The sequence below is a fragment of the Bos taurus genome, chromosome X, assembly GCF_002263795.3.
Source record: "Bos taurus isolate L1 Dominette 01449 registration number 42190680 breed Hereford chromosome X, ARS-UCD2.0, whole genome shotgun sequence".
Classification (NCBI taxonomy): Eukaryota; Metazoa; Chordata; class Mammalia; order Artiodactyla; family Bovidae; genus Bos; species Bos taurus.
Genome location: NC_037357.1, coordinates 5,568,129 through 5,591,527, shown reverse-complemented (window position 1 = coordinate 5,591,527; position 23,399 = coordinate 5,568,129). Strand labels below are relative to the sequence as shown.

At 43.7% G+C, this 23,399-nt stretch overlaps 1 protein-coding gene across 1 annotated transcript; it reads left to right on the top strand.

Annotated features, from left to right (window-relative positions):
* The first annotated feature begins 19,402 nt into the window (after positions 1-19,402).
* On the top strand, positions 19,403-22,979 carry CT47B1 (cancer/testis antigen family 147, member B1). Its single transcript, NM_001099202.1, is given in 3 exon segments — positions 19,403-20,255; positions 21,115-21,256; positions 22,369-22,979. Coding segments are annotated over 3 exon segments (825 nt in total). The 5' UTR covers positions 19,403-19,585; the 3' UTR covers positions 22,382-22,979.
* The last annotated feature ends 420 nt before the right edge of the window (positions 22,980-23,399 follow it).

The following is a 23,399-nucleotide window of genomic DNA, read 5'->3' as shown; positions in this document are numbered from 1 at the left end:
GGGATGCAAGGAAGGTTCAAATTATGCAAATCAGTAAATGTCACATTAATAGAATGAAAGATAAAATCATATGATCATCTCAACAAGTGGCAAAAAAAAGAATTTGACAAAACTCAACATCCTTTCATGATAAAAAAAAAATCTCAGCAAATTAGGTTGGAAGGCACATACTTCAACATAATAAAGGCCACCTGCATACGCCCACAGATAACATCATCCTCAATGCAGAAAAATTGAAAGCTTTTCCTCTAAGAACAGAAACAAGATAAGGGTGCCCACTTTCACCACTTCTATTCAGGATTGTACTCAAGTCTCAGAGAAAGTAGGCAAGAAAAATAAAAGACATCAAAATCAGAAAGGACGAAGTTAAATAGTCTGTTTGCAGATGATATGATCTTATATACAGAAAACCTAAAGACTGCATTAAAAAATTTTAAACTCAGTGAATTTGGTAAATTTGCAAGACCTACGATCAACATATAAAAGTCAGTTGCATTTCTATACACTAAGGACAAAGTATCTGAAAAAGAAATAATGAAAATAATCTCATTTACAATACACCAAACACAGTAAAATACTTAGAAATACATTTAACCAAGGAGGTCAAAAGATCTATACACCAAAACAATAAGACACTGAGGACAGAAATTGAAGAAGACAGAAAGGGATGTATATGTGTATATTCAGTCACACTTTTTATTGTTGTTGTAAACTTCTGCCTCTGTTGGGCTTTTGCAGTTCTATATAGTTTTCCTTTTTCCTTTCTTCTTCCATTTTTTTTCTTCTTTTCTCTTTTTTATAATTTTAATTTTTTAAGCCTATTATATATTCTCTACATTTATTCGTTTGTTAGCATTTCCTACTCTTCTTTTCTCCTTGCAGTTAATCTTTAATGTATATAAATCTTCTTCATTAACCTCTATTTAAATTTGCATATCTATTTTTTCTCTTTTATTTCCTTCCTTTCCTTTCAACATATTTGTAAGTTTTGTTTCCATTGCTTTATTCCCCACTTGGCACCTTGCTTTAGTTTTGTTTTCCAGTTTGTGCTTTAGTTAGTTTTGTTCTTAACTGGTAAATATAATTGTTGATTTCCTTTGTTTTCTGGGTGGATCTCCTGTACTTTATTTTTGTTGGACTGTTTTGACTTTGCTCATGAATGTATATGTATATATTTCATTATTTTGATTATTATTTGCCTCTGTAACTGTCATTTGTCTGGGGTTCATCATCAGATTCTCATTTTGGGGTATTTGTTTCAAACTCACTTAACGCCATAACAAGCCACTTGTGGAATCTTTGTACCTGAATGGAGGTCAAGCCCTGAGCCTTTGCAGTGGGAGCACTGACTTCAAGACTCTACACTACTAGAGCACCAACCCTCAGTTCAGTTCAGTTCAGTTGCTCAGTCGTGTCCAACTCTTTGTGACCCCATGAATCCCAGCACGCCAGACCTCCCTGTCCAACACCAACTCCCAGAGTTCACTCAAATTCACATCCATCGAGTCAGTGATGCCATCCAGCCATCTCATCCTCTGTCGTCCCCTTCTCCTCCTGCCCCCAATCCCTCCCAACATCAGAGTCTTTTCCAATGAGTCAACTCTTTGCATGAAGTGGCCAAAGTACTCAGCCACTCAGCTTTCTTCACAGTCCAACTCTCACACCCATATGAGTACTGGAAAAACCATAGCCTTGACTAGATGGACCTTTGTTGGCAAAGTAATGTCTCTGCTTTTGAATATGCTATCTAGGTTGGTTATAACTTTCCTTCCAACTAGTAAGCGTCTTTAATTTCATGGCTGCAATCACCATCTGCATTGACTGTGGAGCCCCTCAGAAATAAAGTCTGACACTGTTTCCACTGTTTCCCCATCTATTTCCCATGAAGGGATGGGACCATAAAAAGTGTGACTGAATATACACATATACATATACAACCATAAGAGAAATCAAAACAGTCCAACAAAAATAAAGTACAAAGATTGACCTGGCAAAGAAAGGAAACCAAAAATTATATCTACCAGAACAAAACTCACGAAAGTACAAACTGCAAATCAAAACTAAAGAAAGGTACCAATTGGGAAATAAAGCAACGAAAATAAAACTAACAAATATGTTGAGAGGAAAGGAAAGAAATAAAGAATAGATATGAGAAGTTAAATAGAGATAATTAAAGAAGATTTATATAAAGATTTACTTCAAGGGGGAAAGAACAGCAGGAAAAGCAAACAAAGGAATAAATGTAAAAAAAAATGATAATAGGTTTAAAAAATTAAAAATTAAAAAAAAGAGCAAAGAAAAAAAAGAAAGGAAAACTCCACAGAACTGCAAAAACCCAATGTAGAGGCAGAGGTTGATAACAACAATAAAAAAATGTGACTGAGGAAAAAAAAAAGCTTAAAAGCTTCATTAGATTTCATAGTGCCCAAAAATTGACAACTACAACAGAAGGGGAATAAAAAGGAAAATAAAACCCCAAAAGAATCTATGGAACAAGTCAAAAGATAAGAATAATAAATGCTTTACTTGAATCACAAAAAAAAAAAAAAACAAAGGGAAAGATATCCCCATTTCCTATATAAAAAGAATATTGTTAAAACGTCCATAGTACCCAAAGCCAATTACACATGCAATGCAATTCCTATCAAAATTCCAATGACATCTTTTCACAGAATAGAAAAAGAAATCTACAATTTGTGTGGAAACACAAAAGACTCCAAACACCCAAACAATCCTGAGAATGAACAACAAAGCTGGAGAGATCACACTGCCTGATCTCAAACTATATTACAAAGTATAGTATTTGAAACAGCATGGAACAATGGAACGGAATCAAGAGCTCAGAAATAAGCCCATGCATACTCGGTCAACTAATATTTCACAAGGGAGCCAAGAATATTTAGCGGGAAAAGACTCTTCAATAAATGGTACTGGGTAAAACAAGTTATCCCCATGAGAAGAATAAAATTGGACTCCTATCTTATAGCACTCACAACAATTCACTTGAAATGGGTTAAAGACTTAAATTTAAGACCTGAAACCATGAAACTCTTGGAATAAAACACAGCTTTCCTATGACAAGCTCCTTGACCTAGGTTTTGGCAAAAAAAACAAAAAAAACTGTTGGGGTATGACGCTAAAAGTACAGGCAGCAAATGCAAAAATAGACAAGTGAGACTACATCAAATAAAAAAGCTCATGCACAGCCAAGGAAACAACAAAATGAAAAGCCAATCTATGGAGTGGGAGAAAATTTCTTCAAATCATCTATCTGAGAAATGGTTAATATATGAACTCATTCAATACTGTTCAAATGACTATTATCAAAAAGACAAAACAAGTGTTGGCAAGGATATTAAAGGAAAGGGAACCCTTGTACACTGTTGGTGGGAATGTAACTTGGAACAGGCACTATGTAAAAGTGCATAAGGTTTCCTCCAAAATATTAAAACTAAAACCATATGACTCAGAAATCCCACTTCTGGACATATAGCCAAAGAGAATTTAATAACTACCGAAAGAAATGTCTGCAGCCCCTTGTTCATTGCAACATTATTCACAAGAGCCAAGACATGGAAACAATCAAAGTGCCTGTACACGAATGGATAAACAAAACATGTGTGTAAACGTATATACATATATACACAATGAAACATTATTTGGTCATAAAAAGGAGGAAATCCTGAATGACAAGACAACATGGATAAACCATGAACGCATTATGCTAAGTGAAATAAGTCAGAGAAAGACAGATACTGTATGATCTCACCTATATGTGGGATCGAAAATTGAGCCAAACTCACAGAAACAGAGAGTAGAATGGTGGCTGCCAGGGGCTGCAGGGACGGGAAATGAGGACATGTTGTTCAAGGGATACAAACTTCCAACTATAAGATGAACAAGTTCAGGGGATCTAATATCAAGTATGGTGACTATAGTTAACAATACTATGTTGTATCCTTCTTCAAAGTTGCTAAGAAAGTTGATCTTAAATATTCTCACAACCACCACCAGCACCGAAAAGGTAACTGAATGCGTGTGTGCCCAGTCGTGTCCAACTCTTTCTGACCTCATGGACTGTAGCCCACCAGGCCCCTCTGTCCATGGGATTCTCCAGGCAAGAAGGCTGGAGTGGGTTGCCATTTTCACTTCCAGGGGATTTTCCCAACCCAGGAATTGAATCTGAATCTCCTACACAGCGCCCACATCTCCTGCACTGCAGGCAGATTCTTTACCACTGAACCACCAGGGCACTTTGAACATAGGTGTGCAGTAATATTTTCTAGTTTCTCTGGGATGGCTGAGGAAGGCTGGTCTCTACCTTTCAGAGACCCTAGGTCATGCTCATTTACTTTGTGGCTGGTCAGTTAACCTGCCCCTGTCAAATGTCCCTGGAGCTAGACAGACAAGCAGACCTATATATCTCAAACTCAGATTAGAAGTCACAGACATCTGGACTTTCCTGGTGGCTCAGAGGTTAAGAATCCTCCTGCCACTGCAGGGTCCACGGGTTCCATTCCTACTCCGAAAAGGTTCCACATGTCAAGGAGCAACGAAGCCCATGGGCAACAACGACTGAACCTGCACTCCAGAGCCCATGCTCTGCAGCAAGAAAAGCCACTGCTCGCCCCAACTAGAGAAAGCCCGAGCACAGCAATGAAGCCTCAGCACGGCCAAAAAAAACACACACACACAAAAGAAGTCAGAGCTTCTCCATTCACTCACATGACCTTAGGAAATCCAGTTAGCTGCTCTGGGCCTCAACTTCCCCATCTGAAAAAAATGGGCTTGCACAAACATCTCACTCCCACCTATTCTACATTCTTAGAGTGCTAAGAATGCACAGCCAGACATCCAAAGAGAGGAAAGGGATTACTCAACAAATGATGCCAGAGTTTAGCCATTTACAAGAAAAGGAAAGTCACCCAAGATCCAAACTTCATAACACATGTCAAAATAACTCCAGAGGGATAAGGGTATACAACATAAAAAATCACAAGGAAAATAAGAAAATATATCCTAGAATAGCCTTATGATCAGATGGTAAAGAATTTTTAAATTCAAAGAATATGAAGGAAACAGAAAAGGAAAACATTGGGAAACTTTCTACATCAGAAAAGAAAACCAATATTCTTAGAAATGTAAGCAAACATAAGAGGCACCTGCAAAATGAGAAAACCACAGCAAAAAGCACAAAGCTTTAGGTCCTACCCTCCACCTGATAGCATCTTCGTCTCTCAGTGCTCCACACAGGAAAGGCAGGGCCTAAACCCGACCCAGGAACCAGAGGGAAGCTGTGGAAGCTCACGGACCTGAGAACCACGTGACAGCGCCACACCAAACCAGAGGGCTGTTACTAAAAGCCTGAGTAACTACCCAATAGCAGCCACCTGCAAACTGAACCCGGGGTAGGAATGACCGAGGCTCTTACCTAATTTTGTAGATGAGAAAACGCAGGCCCAGAACAGCTAAATGAGATTGCAAAGTCATAACACCTGGTAAGCGTTAATGCCAAATCTGGAACCCAGCTGGGGTTCTGCCTCAGCTGATCCATCTATGAAATGCAGACGTTGGATTAGACCCGTGGTTCTCCAAGTGCAGTGGCCAGACCAGCAGCATGAACCTCACACGAGAAGTCCTTGGCAATGCAAACTCTCAGGTCTCCCCAGATCCAGAATCCTCACCACTGGGATGGGGCTCAGCAATCTGTGGTCCCACAAGCCCTTAGGGTGCTTCCTATGTGCACCGAAGTTTGGAAAACCGCTGGATTCCAGGATGTCTAAGGGCCCTTCTAGACATTTTCGGGAATGTCTGAGCATTGACCTCCAGGCCATTTGGCACAAAATCACACTACTCTTAAGCTAAGCTAAGCTAAGTCCACTTCAGTTGTGTCCGACTCTGTGTGACACCACAGACGGCAGCCTATCAGGCTTCCCCGTCCCTGGGATTTCCAGGCAAGAACACTGGAGTGGGTTGCCATTTCCTTCTCCAATGCATGAAAGTGAAAAGTGAAAGTGAAGTCGCTCAGTCGTGTCCGACTCTAGTGACCCCATGGACTGGAGCCTACCAGGCTCCTCCATCCATGGGATTTTCTAGGTAAAAGTACTGGAGTGGGGTGCCATTGCCTTCTCCGACACTACTCTTAACCTAGGACCAAAGAGTGGTATACAAAGGGAAAGTCTGATTGCAGTTTGTAATAGTGGGAATAAATGCCGCCCCTTGGTGGAACTTACACCTATTGTATGTTAAAAGCTCCCTGTCTGGATTCACTTGCATATGGCATGATGGGACTCCTAAACAGGGCCTTGTTCCTGGGGTCTGCTTAGAGAGAGGACCAATGAGCCCCTCTTCAAAAAAAGCCAAGTGGGGGGTGGCAGGGGGAGGGGCAAAGAAGAGATGGCCTGTCAATCACCTTTTTGCAGCAAATTCTCTTAGGCTTAGAGGCCGCAGGACCAGTTGGAGAAACCTGCTGGAGGGAACAGCAGGGGCCAACCTTCCCTGAGCCTCGTTGCTCCCGTTTGACGTGCCCTGGCCTTGGTCAGATTTCAAGGCCAGCTCAAGGCCAGGTGACATGGAGGGAATCTCCTAGTCGGACAGTGAGGTCCTGGCCTGCGTTGAGGCCACCAGACTTTCCATCCCAGGAAGGGGCTCTGCTCCTCAGCCATCCTTGCCTAATCCTGGTCACCCAGCAGGGGTGGCTGTCGCGTAGGCCAAAGCCGAGCACCCTCCCTGGCAGCACCCAGCCCCGCAGTCCCCTCAACCCAGCAGGCTTCCGGCCCCACAGCCCCCTCACTCCAGCAGCCTATTAGCCCCACACCCCTCCCTGGCCCAGCAGCCCCCTGGCCCCACAGCCTCCTCAACCCAGCAGCCCCCTGCCCCCACAGCCCCCTCACCCCAGCAGCCCCTGGCCCCACAGCCTCCTCACCCCAGCAGCCCCCTGGCCCAACACCCTCTTCATTGCAGCAGCCCCCTGGTTCCGCAGCCTCCTCACCCCAGCAGCCCCCTGGCCCCAGCAGCCCCATGGCTGCACACAACCCCCTGGCCCCAGCAGACCCTGGCCCCACGGCCTCCTCACCCCAGCAGCCAGAGGGCCCCACACCCCCCTCACTCCGGCAGCCCCCTGGCCCCACAGCCTACTCACCCCAGCAGCCCTCTGGCCAAACACCCCCCTCACCACAGCAGCCCCCTGGAACCACAGCCTCCTCACCCAGCAGCCCTCTGGCCCCACACGCACCTGGCCCCGCAGCTCTCTGACCCCAGCAGCCAATGGCCCCACAGCCCCTGGCCCAGCAGCCCCCTGGCACCACAGACTCCTCACCCCAGCAGCCCCCTGGCCCAACACCCGCCTCACTTCAGCAGCTCCCTGGCACCACAGGCTCCTCACCCCAGCAGACCCATGGCCCCACACCACCTTGCCCAGCAGCCCCCTCACCCCAGCAGCCCCCAGCCCACACCCCCTCACCCCAGCAGCCCCCAGGCCTGCAGCCCCCTCACCCAAGCAGTCCCCTGGCCCCACATCCCCCTGGTCCCAGCAGAACCACTGAGGCCACCTTTGCAGTTGGCTCTCACCTCTGCCCCCACTTCACAGCCAGAGCTATTGAGGTTTTATGTTGGATGAAAGTGACATAAAACCAGCTCTACTGGCCCAACCAGAGCCTGTGCTGTGAAGGATGGAAGGGAGGAGGGGAAGATGGCAGTCGTGTCCAAGGGAGGGTTGAAGCCTTTCAACATTTACTTTGATTTAGGGGAGGCAGCTCTTGAAAGTCAGTGGAGGGATCCCACCTCAAGGGGCCAGAAAGACAGACTACGGTGCCTTGGGCTGCCCACCATCTTTCCCCACCCACACCCTCCTGGCCTGTGTATCTTAATGAGATGATGGAGGACACTTGAGCAACTTGGCCTCATAGTTCACCAGAGGAACATAAAGGCTCTGAGGTGGGAAAGCAAAAGACCCTTAAGCTGTGTGCAGGAGACTGTTTTCTGTCACAGGGTCTGTGGCACGGAGACTGGAATGTGCCACAATTCAGGGAAACCATGCTGTTGAGAACAGGAAGGAAGAAAAAACTGTTGAGGGGAGGCAAATTCCTCAGGCTTCCCAAGAAAGATGTAGCATGTGTAAGCTGTTTTCAGGACTTGATTAATATCGTTAAGCAACTTAATGCCCCAGAAACTTCCAGTTAGACTAGGCAAAAACAAAATCTAAACATCATAAAGTAATTCACGATACTGAGAGAAAGTATGCCTCTATCAACCTGTACGATAGGAGATACAAAATCATCTTATGAGCTTACAGATGACGAAAATAAATGGAAACCAGGTATTGCGGAGGCAGTTGTTCAGGAAATCAAAAAGAAAACTTGAGGAAAAGTCTGACGGTAAAAGTCACCCTGAAAGAATTCTTTATCTTGGCATGAAAGTTTTGAAGAATGCAGAATTCTCAGAAATATGATTCAGAAAGTCCATGAGCCTATTTTCGAGCACCTGAAATACTTGTCCACAAGTTCTCAGATGCTGGAGAGCCTACGAATTTCACAGTTGAACTTCGCTGAATCCAGTGACTATTTCTCAAATGAGGTGTTGACTGAATCATATCTAATAAAGTCATACCTGGATGATTTTGATCCTTCTGTTCTCACGGACCACAAGTTATAGGCTGCATTGGGTGCTGAATACATTGGAAGAAGAATGTCACTCAGAATGCATTAAGGAACAGGATAGCAAAGAAAATGGAACTTCCAGAATAGGGTACAAAACAACTTTCAAGGACTCATACTTCAGCTACTTTTGTACTCTGGAAACTCCTAAATTTAGAATACTAAGTGGGGTTGATACAGGTAAAATTCCTGAAGGTCAATTGCAGTTCTTTCATGAGTGTACAAGATCAGTATTTTACTCAACAAGACAAGACACACAGAATGATGACGATGACACAGGGGAAGAATCAAGAGAGAAGAAGCAACACAAGAGGAAGAAAATGATTAACCAGAAGAAGAGGAAGAAGAAGCCTAAAATAAACATGACTTTCTTGAATGCAAGCTGCAGTGAGCCAAGGGCGTTAAAGATCATTAGAGAATAGCTTAAACATACGCTGCACTGCTTATACCTTCTTTTACAAAAAGTTTCTAGGTACCTAATAAGCAGCTTTTAAAAGGTTTTAAAACCACCGCTTTCTTCTTAGAATTTTAATGGTCTCCACTTTTCTGCCAGATACATTATTTACTGCATCCTTGAACATCCATAGTTTGGTTCTCGTGAAGTACTTTTGTCATAGGTATACACCGACAGCTGTAAAATATCAGAATCCTTACTGCAAACTAAGAGTGGTTTAAAAGCCTTCCTGAGAAACCAATTGAAGCAGTTTTCAAATTAGCTTACTTGACTTGTGCCTTCATCATTGTGCTGTAGAAATGTAGTCTCTTGTACTCACTAGTACACAATGCACTTTTAACCGAACCATGTGCATGGTTAAGGGTTCCAGTAAGCCACCTTCAGTAACTGTCAGCTTCTTTAAGGATCTTTGCACTGATGTTTAAATCAAAAGAAATTTGGAGACAAGTGATTCATCACTGGGGTGTCCATAACGTCTTGTCTTCATTTTATACTTAGCAGAGCAGTCAGTCAGTTCAGTCGCTCAGTCGGGTCTGACTCTTTGCAACCCCGTGAACTGCACCACGCCAGGCCTCCTTGTCCATCACCAACTCCCAGAGCTTGCTCAAACTTATGTCCATCGAGTCAGTGATGCCACCCAACCATCTCATTCTCTGTCTCCTGCTCTAGAGTAGTGGTTTTCAAAGTGCGGCTCCCAGGGTAATGGTCTAGGAGGTCACATGGTGCAAGTGAGCCCAGCCCTCCACTTTGGCTAAGACAACAGAGGAAGAGGCTCACCTCCATCTAAGACCGACCTTAATTCACTGGCTCCAAGTGTTGCAGGTAAAGTGACTAGGACCCAAGGGCTCCTCTGGAGAGGAGACTAGAACTCCTTGGAGCTTGAGCCACACACCCCTCTGAGGATAATGATTTCCTGGAGGTTGTAGAGAAAAGTGTAAGGCAAACTAATGACAGAAGAACATAGATCCGGTGATGCCATTTATATAAAGTTTTAAAACATGCCAAAAATGCTATGTACTTTGGGATATAAGTGTATATTTAACAACCTCTTTCATTTCCCAACAATGTAGGCAAAGTACATGGGAATGAAACACCAAACTCATGACACCAGTTACCATTTGAGGAAAGGATGTGCAGACCTCCAACTCCGTTTCTATTGTTTTGTTTCTTAAACTCAGCAGAGATTACCTGGGCCCCAAGGAAGTTTCTATTAGTGCTCATACTAATATTGCTATAGTCTTATGGGTGACTTTAAGTAGTAGACGGGCCTAATCTCTAGAATTGGGGTAAGAAAGTGGTGAAAGGCAGTTCATCAGAGAAAGGGAGTTTGGGGGGAAGGCCTCGTTCTACAATTAGTTAAGGTCACTTAGACACCCATTCAGGATGGCATTAGGAGACTGCTTCTCCGGTATGCTACAATAGCATACTTCACAAGCAGCCTCTCTACGTCCCATCTCAAGACCCTCACTGTATGGAACCTCAAAGAATCTTCTTCACCTTTCTGTCCTAAAGTACCAACTACCTCCAGAGACAAGTTGACCTGAGGCAAAGCTATCAAAGTGGAACAAGACTTGCATCCCTAGATCCTTTACCTCTTTTTTTTAGCAACATCCTGTTAACTCTCAAGCAGTGGCCCCTCGTGTCACTGCCTCTGCTGCTGCTAAGTCGCCTCAGTCGTGTCCGACCCTGTGCAACCCCACAGACGGCAGCCCACCAGGCTCCACCGCCCCTGGTATTCTCTAGGCAAGAACACTGGAGTGGGTTGCCATTTCCTTCTCCAATGCATGAAAGTAAAAAGTGAAAGTGAAGTCACTCAGTCGTGTCTGACCCTCAGTGACCCCACGGACTGCAGCCTTCCAGGCTCCTCCATCCATGGGACTTTCCAGGAAAGAGTTCTGGATTGGGGTACCATTGCCTTCTCCGAGTGGCCCCTGCTGTCCTCCTCAGTGCCACCATCAGCCCCAAGCACCTAGAATCAGGGTCACTGTCACTCCCCATATAGGCCTCCTTTCCCTGGGAACACCCCATGCCCCCAGATCTTTTCTTCATTCCTCTACTCATCTGCTCTCAAGGTTCCTGTCCCAATTCCTCAAGACCCTGCCTAATGTAATACCTGGCTAATGATATAAAAGTAATAGTATTTTCAGGTAGGATGTGATTCCATGTTAACATATAATGTACTTCTCTCTGAAAGGTCCTATGAAATGATGCTAAGATAGGCAATTTCAGACCCTGTGGCAAAGTAGGGGAAGAAAATTTTAGAGGATTTTTAACTTACACTATGTAAAGACACAGCAATTTAGTGTGTAACCTCTCTAATCTCCAAAAGTTGAAATTTAGAATGAGCTAACCACAAAGCAAACAAATATTAACACTGATGCAATTATCTGCCATCTTATATATACTTTTAATGACCAAATTGAATGACTTTTTTTTTCCCTGTGAACTTGTCCCCCTCAATCTAAAGATACTTATGTGTGTGTGTTAGTCACTCTGTCATGTCTGACTCTTTGCAACCTCGTGGACTGCAGCCCACCAGGCTCCTCGGTCCATGGCATTCTCCCAGCAAGAAGACTGGAGTGGGTTGCCATTTCCTCCTCCAGGGGATCTTCCCAAGCCAGCGATTGAACTTGGGTCTCCGGCGTTGCACGCAGATTTTTTACCATTCCTCCAGCAATATGAGATGTACCGGTATATAGAGAAATTACCCAAACTTTACCGACATTCAAGGCTCAACTTTAATCTCACCCACTGGGGGCTCTCCAAATTCATAAATGGGATCCTACACAGAGTAGCATTTGACTCGGTAACTTGTACAATTAACCAATACAGAGGAAGCAAGTTGTTTATAGTCATTTAACAAATGTTTAAGGGGCCTCCTTGGTGGCTCAGGGGTAAAGAATCCGCTTGCCAATGCAGGGGATGTGGGTTCAATTACTGGTCCAGGAAACCTGTGTTCTAGAGTCCGGGAGCCACTGCTGAGCCCACGTGCCTAGAGCCATGCTCCACAACAAGAGAAGCCTCCACAGTGAGAAGCCTGCACCCTGCAACTAGAGACTAGACCCTGCTTGCTGCAACTATAGAAGAACCACTGCAGCAATGAAGATGCAGTGCAGACATTCATAAATAAATCTTTAAAGTAAATAAATAAATGTCTGAGTATTTACTCTGTTCCAGATATCATTCTAGGTGTTTGGGGGACATAGTGAAGAAAACAGACAATAAGCTCTGCTTTTGTGGCACTTAATTCTTGGTGGTGCTCGGGGAGGCTGGGGAGTTAGGACAGGAGTAATAAAAACAAAGATAAAATGTATTAAATGGGAAAAGTTCAAAGCTATGAAGGAAACAGAAATGGTGGTAATATAAGACTGTTTGAGGGTGGCACTGGGTGACAAGTTGTAGTCAGCAATGATCCCCTGTAAGTGTTCTTTGACTAAAACCTGAATTCGACACCCATGGTGGATTCATGTCAATGTATAGCAAAACCAATACAATATTGTAAAGTAATTAGCCTCCAAGTAAAATAAATACATTTTAAAAAATTAAAAAAACAAACCAACCTGAATTCCAAAGAGGACGCCGCTATAGGACAATTTGGGAGGAAGATTCCCATGAAAATTACTAAGAACATAAAAGTGGGGGAGGGGGCATTTCTTCTGTACAGAAGGCAAGCATTTACTGATTGAGTGTGGACAAGAGGACCAAATTAAAATTCTGCTTCCTCTGAATAAAAAGGACATGCTTAGAAGATGAGAAAACCCAGACAAACCTCACTGCTGCTGCTGCTGCTGCTAAGTCGCTTCAGTCGTGTCCGACTCTGTGCGACCCCATAGACGGCAGCTCGTCAGGCTCCACCGTCCCTGGGATTCTCCAGGCAAGAACACTGGAGCGGGTTGCCATTTCCTTCTCCAATGCATGAAAGTGAAAAGTGAAAAGTGAAAGTGAAGTCACTCAGTCATGTCTGACTCTTAACGACCCCATGGACTGGAACCTACTAGTCCTTCATCCATGGGATTTTCCAGGCAAGAGTACTGGAGTGAGGTGCCATTGTTTTCTCCGAGAGAAACCTCACTAATAACCCTTAATTCTGATAATGCTCATTGTATATTATCATGTTAAATATTCACAAAAACCCTGTGGGGTGGTAATTATTCTCTTTGTTAAGATGAAACTAAGGACCATGGGCAAGTTTACCCTAAGCCACACAGCTTTTAACAACAAGGGACAGAAAACGTAACAGGATCAAGAATATCTGTTTGCAATCAACAGCCAACTTCCTATTATTTAAGGGTTGGAGACTGGGATTCTCTAATCAAAGGAAGAATTAACAATCAGAGTTCCTTGCCAACCCAGAAAAATGAAACTGAACTATTTGCTAAACAGCAGAATGATCATTTCTAGATAGTGAGATTAAGGGTGATTTTTATCTTCTCAATTCAGGCTCTATTTCTTACTGGCTGTGTATCCTTGAGAATGTTGCTAAACATCTCTGTGTTTTGGTTTCCTTATTTGCAAAAGATGGATAATAACAGTACTCACATCATAAGGCTGTTGCAAGGAGTAAATAACATAACCTATGTGTTTAAAATAGTGCCCAACATATAAGTACTTAATAAATGCTAATCATTATCATTACCTCAATGTAATTTTAATTTGAATTGTTTGAGCATAATTCCATATGTTCAAAAGCCATTTGTCCATATGTTTAAAAATCATTCATATTTATCTATGATTTATCTACCCATGTCTTTTGCTTATATTTCTATTATTATCTTCTTCATTTGTAAGGGCAAGATATGTGTGAATTTTTGTTTCCCTCTTTAGTCTTATATGGTTTATTAATCTGTTGTACAAAAAATATGTATTACTTTTATAAAGAAGAAAAGCATGGGATCCTAAAACTTGCCAGAAAGACCTTGGAGGGCCTTAGCAGAACTTTTCTTGACTCAACTCATTCCTAAATGCACCAAAACTCTTCTGCTAGCTCTACCATCATCTCAATGGTTTTTTGCTTTGGAGGCCAACCTCCTTTTCAGGGCAAAGGGCAAAGTCTTTACTGGAGCTTTCACGGCCCTATCTACTTTAAAGGCCCATCTGCCACTCTGCTCTAGCTCCCCGGCTAGGTACACACCAACACATTTCTGCCACTCTTCATGCTGCTTCCTTTACCTACAGGAACCTCCTTGCCCCTGCCTTTTTACTGCCACTTGAACTCCTAGCTTCAGGATCCCCTGAAATGCCCCCTCTTCCACACTGTCCCAGGCACCAGCCCACCCCCTTCATCTACTGGCCATAGCTAATCATCCACTCTCCCATGCTTCCTTAACACTTGTGCTCATCCTTATTACAGCACTGGACAGAGTGAGTCGTCATTGCCCAAGTGTCTGTCTAACCCTGTAGATCGTAAACCAGAACAAGCCATGGGTCTTAGATACCTGAGTCCCCAAGTCCGAACATAATTCCAGGTATATAGTAGGTGCTTACATGTGCTCAGTGAATGCTTAAATGACTAGGGGCTGGAGTGTTTGTCCTATAGCTTCAAGTGGACAGACTAGTTGTTCCTGACCTGGAAAGACACTTGTATGATTTCTCTTGTTTTGTTTGCTTAGTTTGGTAACATGCTATCTCCTCTAAAGTGAATAGTGATGGTCTTGTTAAAAGTTCTGAAAATGAATGTACAGAGATAGGAGGAAACAAAGAAAGCATTAATACTCTGGTTTCATGGGTGGGGCAACTTCCCTGGTGGCTCAGATGGTAATAATTAGGAGACCCAGATTCGATCCCTGGGTTGGGAAGATCCCCTGCAGAAAGGAAGTGTAACCCGCTCCAGTAGTCTTTCCTTGAAAATCCCATAGACAGAGGAGCCTGGTGGGCTACAGTCAAAGGGGTCACAACTTCTTATAGGGGAAAAAAACCCCATCTACCTGGGAGTATGTGCTTCTCTGCTAAAGAAGAATGGAGGCAGTCCTGTCACAGCATGGGATAGGAAATGGGAGTGCCCTAATTAAGGACCTTCCTCACCCCAGGACCTCCATCACATCACCCAGGCCTGCCCTCTGCCCACAAACAACATCTGCCTCCTTTTCCTACCCCTCAGTTCAGTTCAGTCGTTCACTTATGTCCAATTTTTTGCCACCCCATGGACTGCAGCACACCAGGCTTCCCTGTCCATCAAAACTCCTGGAGTTTACTCAAACCAATGTCTATTGAGTCAATGATGCCATCCAACCATCTCATCCTCTGTCGTCCCCATCTCCTCATGCCTTCAATCTTTCCCAAGATCTTCCCCAGTCTTTTCAAATTAGTCAGTTCTTGACATCAAGTGGCCAAAATATTGGAGTTTCAGCATCAACATCAGTCCTTCCAATGAATATTCAGGACTGATTTCCTTTAGGATTGACTGGTTTGATCTCCTCGCAGTCCAAGGGACTCTCAGGAGTCTTCTCCAATCCCAAGGTTCAAAAGCATCAATTCTTTGGTGCTCAGTTTCCTTATGGTCCAACTCTCACATCTATACATGACTACTGGAAAAATTATAGCTTTGATTAGACGGACCTTCCTATTCCTAAAGTGAAAATGAAAGTGAAAGTGAAGTCATGTCCGACTCTCTGCAACCCCATGGGCTGTAGCCTACTAGGCTCCTCTGTCCATGGGATTTTCTAGGCAAGAGTAGTGGAGTGGGTTGCCATTCCCTTCTCCAGGGGATCTTCCCAACACAGGGATCGAATCTAGGTCTCCCGCACTGCAGACAGACACTTTACCGTCTGAGCCACCAGGGAAGGCTGCAGGCTTTTTTACAGCCAAGGACCCACTGGGGTTTACAAGTCCATTTTAACAAGAGCCACACAGAGACAACATTCTGTCTTCGTTGTCCTTAGTTCGGGCCTGTTGCCCATCTTGTGGGTCCAAAACCTCCCTCCTCTGAGAAGCCTTTTCTGAGATAAAACTTTCAATGCCTTTTGACTCACTTGTTTGAGTTCATGTATTACAGTGTAAAGATGGAACTGTTTTAAGCAGTCAGTGTCCTCCAGCCAAAGATCACAAAAACATGCCTGTAGTTGAGGGAGTTCAGTTTACTATTCATTGCAGTAAGGGAGAACACACATCATGGAGGAACCATGTGATGTCTTCCCAAGTATCAGAAAGAACCTGTTACAGAGGCTGGGGTTTGGATGAGTTATTTGGGGAAGTTTTTCCTTCAAGGAAACAGGGGTTTTGTCCAGATTAGATGTCTTTAGGTAGCTGAGGCAATTCTCTGATTGGTATTTGAGTAAATCTTACCTGTAAGGAGAGGGGACTAGACCCAGAATAAAGATGTAATTGGTAAAGAAGTTGTAGACATTCATTTTAGCCAAGAGAGGGGGATGTTTAGTCATGTATGACCTTCTTTACATTCAGAAAATGAAGATCATGGCATCCGGTCCCATCATTTCATCGGAAATAGATGGGGAAATAGTGGAAACAGTGTCAGACTTTATTTTTGGGGGCTCCAAAATCACTGCACATGGTGACTGCAGCCATGAAATTAAAAGACGCTTACTCCTTGGAAGGAAAGTTATATCCAACATAGATACCATATTCAAAAGCAGAGACATTACTTTGCCAACAAAGGTCAATCTAGTCAAGGCTATGGTTTTTTCCAGTGGTCATGTATGGATGTGAGAGTTGGACTGTGAAGAAGGCTGAGCACTGAAGAATCGATGCTTTTGAACTTGGTGTTGGAGAAGACTCATGAGAGTCCCTTGGACTGCAAGGAGATCCCACCAGTCCATTCTGGAGGAGATCAGCCCTAGGATTTCTTTGGAAGGAATGATGCTAAAGTTGAAACTCCAGTACTTTGGCCACCTCATGCAAAGAGTTGACTCATTGGAAAAGACTCTGATGCTGGGAGGGATTGGGGCAGGAAAGAAGGGGAAGACAGAGGATGAGATGGCTGGATGACATCACTGACTCGGTGGACGTGAGTCTGAGTGAACTCCGGGAGTTGGTGATGGACAGGGAGGCCTGGTGTGCTGCGATTCATGGGGTCACAAAGAGTCGGACACGACTGAGGGACTGAACTGAACTGAACTGAACTGTCTCCTGTCAATATGGTCTCAGAGAGACCATGTCTGAGGTCAATGTTCTATGACACTGTTCTATGACAGGTCCAATAGGAACGAAGATGGCCAAAGCTGATGTGTTAAGTGTGATTCAATTCCAGATTAAAGATCAGGAGATTGGTCCTAGTCCTGGCTATTGTACTAACTGGCATGACTTTGGGGATGCCAGTTAGCAGCTCTAAACCTTAGTTTCCCCATATATTTTTTTTAATTTTAAAAATTGTATTTTTACTTGTTTTTGTTTGTAGATTTTTTCTTAAAATTTATTTTAATTGGAGGTCAATTACTTTAAAAAAGAATGGTCTTAGATTCCATATGTAAAGGCCTTTCCAGGCCTGAAACGCTAAGAGAATGCGTGTTTCTCTTGCATCTCTTCTGTATTTATAGAAAATGCTACAGGGAACTTGGCCACACATCCTTATGTGTGTGCATGCTAAGTTGCTTCAGTTGTGTTCGACTCTGTGTGACCCTATGGATTATAGCCAACCCCCGCCCAGGTTCCTCTGTGCTTAGAATTCTCCAGGCAAGAATACTGGAAGGGATTGCCATGCCCTCCTCCACGGAATCTTCCCAACCCAGGGATCAAATCCGGGTCTCTTACATCTCCTGCATTGGCAGGCAGGTTCTTTACCACTAGCGCAACCCCGGAAGCACACACACCCTTAAAGAGGGGAATTCATGCATAACAAATGGTATTATAGGTGAGCTGTTTAAAAATCAACTGAGATTTTAATCTTAACACTGTGAGTCATTATTGATTCCAAATTAAGGAGTTAAATGTAAACATTCGGAAGATCTCCAAAAAGAAGAAAGTATAAAATTCATTTCTGGATGAGAAAAGATGTACAAATTTATGATGTTAAAACCAATAAAAAAGAAAATATTATTAGATTTTACAAAATAAAAAAGAAAAACTACATATAGAAGGCAAAATCCAACTACAAACACATTTTCAACAAAAGTTCAGTATCCTAAATATAATTCCATCTTCTTCCATCTACCTCACTCATATTTTCATTGAATGCCACCTATACAGATGATAAAACTGAGGCCTAGAAATGATAAGTAACTGTTTCAAGATCATTTAGAGCAGCAAATGTTAAACCAACTCAGACCTCAGATTGGGATTCTGCCTCTTTTTTGCTGTCTTTATACTGAGAATTTTGGATTAGAGATTACTGACATTGCCTTCCAAATTTAAACCAATGATTTACAGCAACACCATGCTCCATTCACGAGGTGAGACAGAGGAGAAATACAAACACTGAACTTCGGTTGGAAAAGAACTGAATGGAAGGGAAAAAATCCCCTCTTTACAATTATGAAACTTATTAGTATTTTTCCTAAATGTAACATCCAGATATAATTGGCTATGTCTTTTTCAAAAAATATTTTTAGTGCTACAAAACTTTTTTTACAGAATGACTGTAAAAGCAGTTAATTTCTGTATAACTTTCAAAATTACACTTGGGGTCTGGACTCAGTGGATCTTGAGATCAATAAAAAGTCTGGGACTGTTGCCTCTGAAGCATCCTAGGAAGAGGGCCCTTTTAAGGTCTGTCATGCTTAGCACTTAGAAGATGACCTGATCCTTTAAAGAAACCTCTCTTTTTTTATTCAGTCTTCAAAGCTTTAAGTGAATTTGTCTGGGTTCATTATACACCTTCTAGCTCCTAACTTCTCCAACACTTCTCAACATTCAGTTCTGACTGCATTCATTTCAATTTGTCTACTCTTTTCCAACTATTTTTCACTAAGTTAAATTGTCCAAATTCTCTTTCTCTTCTTCGGAGGTTTTTAGTACTGCTAACATCTGAGATATACAACATTTTTATGACCCTGTCTCTATTCACATGAGCCATTACCAGGTGGAAATTCCCAGGTGGGAAATTTCTCTCAGTTCACATGGCCCAGGATGCCTTCATAAATACTTTCCTGCACAATTACATAAAGGACACGAGCCTAGAAGACCTCCAGACATGTCAGAACCCTAACGCGTCAAAGAACAAGTAGGCAATTGTGAGCAATTTGACAACCAAGGGCCTTGGCCGTTCATTGGACACAGAGCACGTCAATCCTTGTTTGTCAGCAAATGAGCCCAAAGCTCGTGACGAGGGGTCACATGCCACCGTTAACTGTTCCGGCCCCGCCCCTCGACTGTGGCCTGGCTCCACTGCCTGAGGCCCGACTTCCGTCGGACGCTTCCGCCATTGGCCGCCTACCCTCCCGGTCGTGGGGCCTCCTCTGTGGTCCCTTCCGTGACTGCCTCGGTCCATCTCACTTCCCTCAGCCTCCTCTCAGGGCAGCCACTTCGGGTGCCACCACCTGCGCCATTGCCATCGTCGCCCGCCCGGCTGAGGTAACTGCCGTCCGCCATGTCTACCACGGGGGATGGAGATCTGGCCCCTGGCGGGCAGGAAGGCCCTGCAAGTGCGGCAGGGGCCCAGGCCGGAGCCCGTGACGGTGTGGACCGCAACTCCGAGCCTCGCAGGGGTGACTCCATGCCTGAGGCTGAGGCGGGTGGAGTCGTCGGGGCCTCAGGAGGCCCGAGGGAGGTGGCCCTGGAGGGCGGGAACGCTGAGGAAGGCTCGGACATCCAGCCGGCCGAGGAGGGGGAGGAAGAGGAGCAGGCGCAGGGCGTGAACCGCATGGTGCACTCGCGACACTTCTCCATGACCCGCTACCGCTTAACGGTCCTGACTCAGAGGTACCCGATGCTGAACTTTATGTACAAAAACCACATCCTAGTCCCGCCAGAGGACGACGACGTGTTGGTCCGGCACCAGAACCGGCCGCGCTTGTCCAACCTCAGCTCAGCCACTGTGGCTCGGTTCTCTGAGGTCCAGGTGCCCTCAGATGGACCAGCGGAGGGACCGGCGGAGGAAGCCCCGGCTCAGTGGGCAGAACAGGCGGAGGAAGCCCAGGAGGCGGCGGAGGCTGGGGAGGTGCAGGAGGCCGACGAGGCCTGTTTATGGGAGACGGCCACCAAGGAGTCTGAGGAGCACAGCTTGTGGGAGAGGCCACAGGAGCCGGCCGCCCCTGAGAGTGAGCATTCGAGGGGCGGGGGGGAGTTGGGGTGGACGGAGACACTGGCAGCTGCAGGCCGGGTCTGGGGACCAGGGATCCTGAGGAGGGGGAAGGCTCAGATGGCGGGGAGTGGTGGGTACCTCAGAAGGGGAGGCCGGGAGTCAGGGCCTCCTTGAATCGAAGGCTAGATGGGCTCAGTAGAACCCCAACTCTATAACGACTTCTTAGTTTGGGGGGAAAATAAGCTGCCCTCTACCAACCCTGATAAGAGGTCTGAGATGATCAGTGCCAGTTATGAGCCCACAGGTGAAGGTCAGTGGAGGCAGGTGTTTGAGAGGGAGCTTGAGAGGACATGGAAGAGAACAAGCAAATGGCAGACCTCATATTTGGTTCATAGCTTTTAAAAATGTCAAGATTCTTGGAAAGTTGATCCCAAAACATTATGAACTCATACAGGAGCACTTGGTCAAATGAAATATTCAGGGGATTGAGGAACTCAGGAACTTCCTCATAGAATTTGTTATTGAGGTGAACCATATTTTGGTGAGAAAGTTCTGACCAAAACATCCAGAATGCATCAGACCAAGAGGATTCTGATCCTGGACCACAAGTAATCAGTAGCACAGGGTGACAGATTTATTAGAAAAGAAGAAATAATGTCATTGTGAAAATGATCAAGCAGCTGCAAAGTGAGGGCCATGGAAGTGTTGTATCCTCCAGAAGGAAGGCCCCCAGTTACTCTTTGCTTAGTTGCTTCTGTCCTCCTGCTTCTCCTAAGGGTAGAGTACTGGATATCTTGCCGTTCCTTATGAGTTGGGATTTTTTTTTTTTTTTTCCGTGAATGGCTGGTCCCAAAGTCTATTATTCCTCTCTAAAGAAACAGCTGAATGCCAGGATGAGAACTCCAAAGAAGAGGCGCAGGGCACCAAAAGTGAGGGGAAAGAAAAGAAGTATAACAGAAAACAAGAAGAACCAGAAAAGGATCTGGACCCAGCAAAGGACAGGCCCAGAAAGCCCAGGTATCTGTGTATAGCTTTGAAAATAACACAGCTATTCCCAGGCATTTACCAATTTTGTTTTTGCTTTTTAATTCTTGGAGTAAATTAAGAAAACGTTTGTTTGAAATTAGTTCAACAACTCAAATTTACCTAATGTTTATAGAACATTCCTGCACCCAGTAATATAAAAAGCATGAAGTAAAATATACTTCATGGCTTCTCATTTGTTCTTATGAGGTCTTTGGTCCTCTATCTGTAAGACTACCAACAAGTTGTAAATGTGTCAGTAGCTAAGACCAGTATTTCTTTAGAAAACAGTGACTAAAAGCAGCAGCAACTGGGCTGTGCACTTGTTTGGCCTTCATTTCTTTCTTTTTTTTTTTTTTTTAATTTATTTTTTTAACTTTATTTTTAAACTTTACAATATTGTATTAGTTTTGCGATATTTGGCCTTCATTTCTTGACCACAGAAGTGCAGTCTCCTGCACTAAGAGAAGACACCTTTTAGAGCGTAACTACTTATGAATAGCGAACAGTTCGGAATTTCAAGTAGGACCACATTTAGTGATTAATACTGAAATATTTGTTCGGTTGTAGATTTGTGTGTTTTATATGACAGTCAAAAGAAACAGTCATAGGATGACTGTTGTTTATCACTGAGTTGGTAGTGAAGGTATATATCTTGTCTTTAATGATTAACATTTTCTCCCTTGTTTTCATAGTGGTGCGATTCATAACAACAGCCTCTTATACGGTAGATATGGAAACCGAGGGTCTGGGAGGGTAAGGGAGTATCATCTGTGGAGTGAGCACAGGCTTTTAAGGGAGAAAGAGTGATTTTAGTCCCAGACTAGCCTCTCAAAGAAAGGGGGCAAAAAAAAGCATTTATGGTGTTGGGCAAGAGGGAGACAAGGTTCGTAGGATCACATGATTTAAGCCATCGGATTGTACATGCACCCAGTATCCAGGGTGAAGTTTACAAGAGGAAAATGTGTTTTTCTTCTCTCCTTGTTGAGATACAACCCTCAGATGCACCAGATATACGTAAGGCTGACTGTTTTCTTAGATTTAGAAAGTTTCTGGTGCTGACTGATGCTGTATAATCGTTCATTTTCTCTCATTTTTTCCTGCAGTTTGGAAGACTAGAAAGAAGACAGAGAAAGAAGAAAGGATCCATTGTTCGCTATTTTTAGATTTTTCAGAAGCCCATGGGAATATTGTTAACATTGATTTCCTTCCAAATCCATCCCCCAAATAGCAACTGCCTAATAATAATATCTATAAAAAAATCCAATATCTAATTAGGTTTTATCTTCCACAGATATATTTGACAGCATTTGTTCTAGTTAAAACTAAGTTTTAAAGTAGTAAACTGAAATGTAGATAGATTTATGTATATAAATAATCCTGATTTAAATCTCTTTAAAAATGAGAAGCCGTTTTACATCATTGGAAGGCATCATCACATTCCACCATTTGATAAGCCTGTTGTAAATTCTTTTATTGCAGCCAAAAAAAAAATTTGTATTTAAAACAGTTTTGTAAAGACAGAAATAGAGGTCAAGGCTTTAGATCTGCACTTGTTTACTGTACTAGTCACTAGCCATGTGTGGCTACTGAGCATTGAAAATGTGGCTAATCTTAGTTGAAATGTGCTACAAATGTAAAAGATGGTGTAAAGTCTCATTAATAACTAATTACCCATTGAAATGATAATCTACTATTAAATATAGCATTAAAATTATTTTCTCCAGTTCCTTTTTACTTTTTCAAAAAGTTATTTATTGCTACACGTGGGCTTTCTCCTCTTACGGTGCACAGGTTCTCACTGAGGTGGCTTCTCTTGTGGAGCATGAGCTCTAGGGCAAACGGGCTTCAGAGCTGGGCACATGGGCTTAGTTGCCCCTCAGCATGTGAGATCTTCCTGTACCAGGGATTGAACCTGTGTCCCCTGCACTGCAAGGTGGATTCTTAACCACTGGACCACCAGGGATGCCCTCTTTTTACTTTTTAGATGTGGCTACTAGAACATTTAAAAGTACACAGGACTTGTGTTATATGTGTATTTCATAGTACTGATGGGTGCTTTTGAAGGAAACCTGAGGGATGGCCCAGCTTGCCTGGAGGCCAGATGGTGCTGCTGAGCCTGAGCCCAGATGCTGAT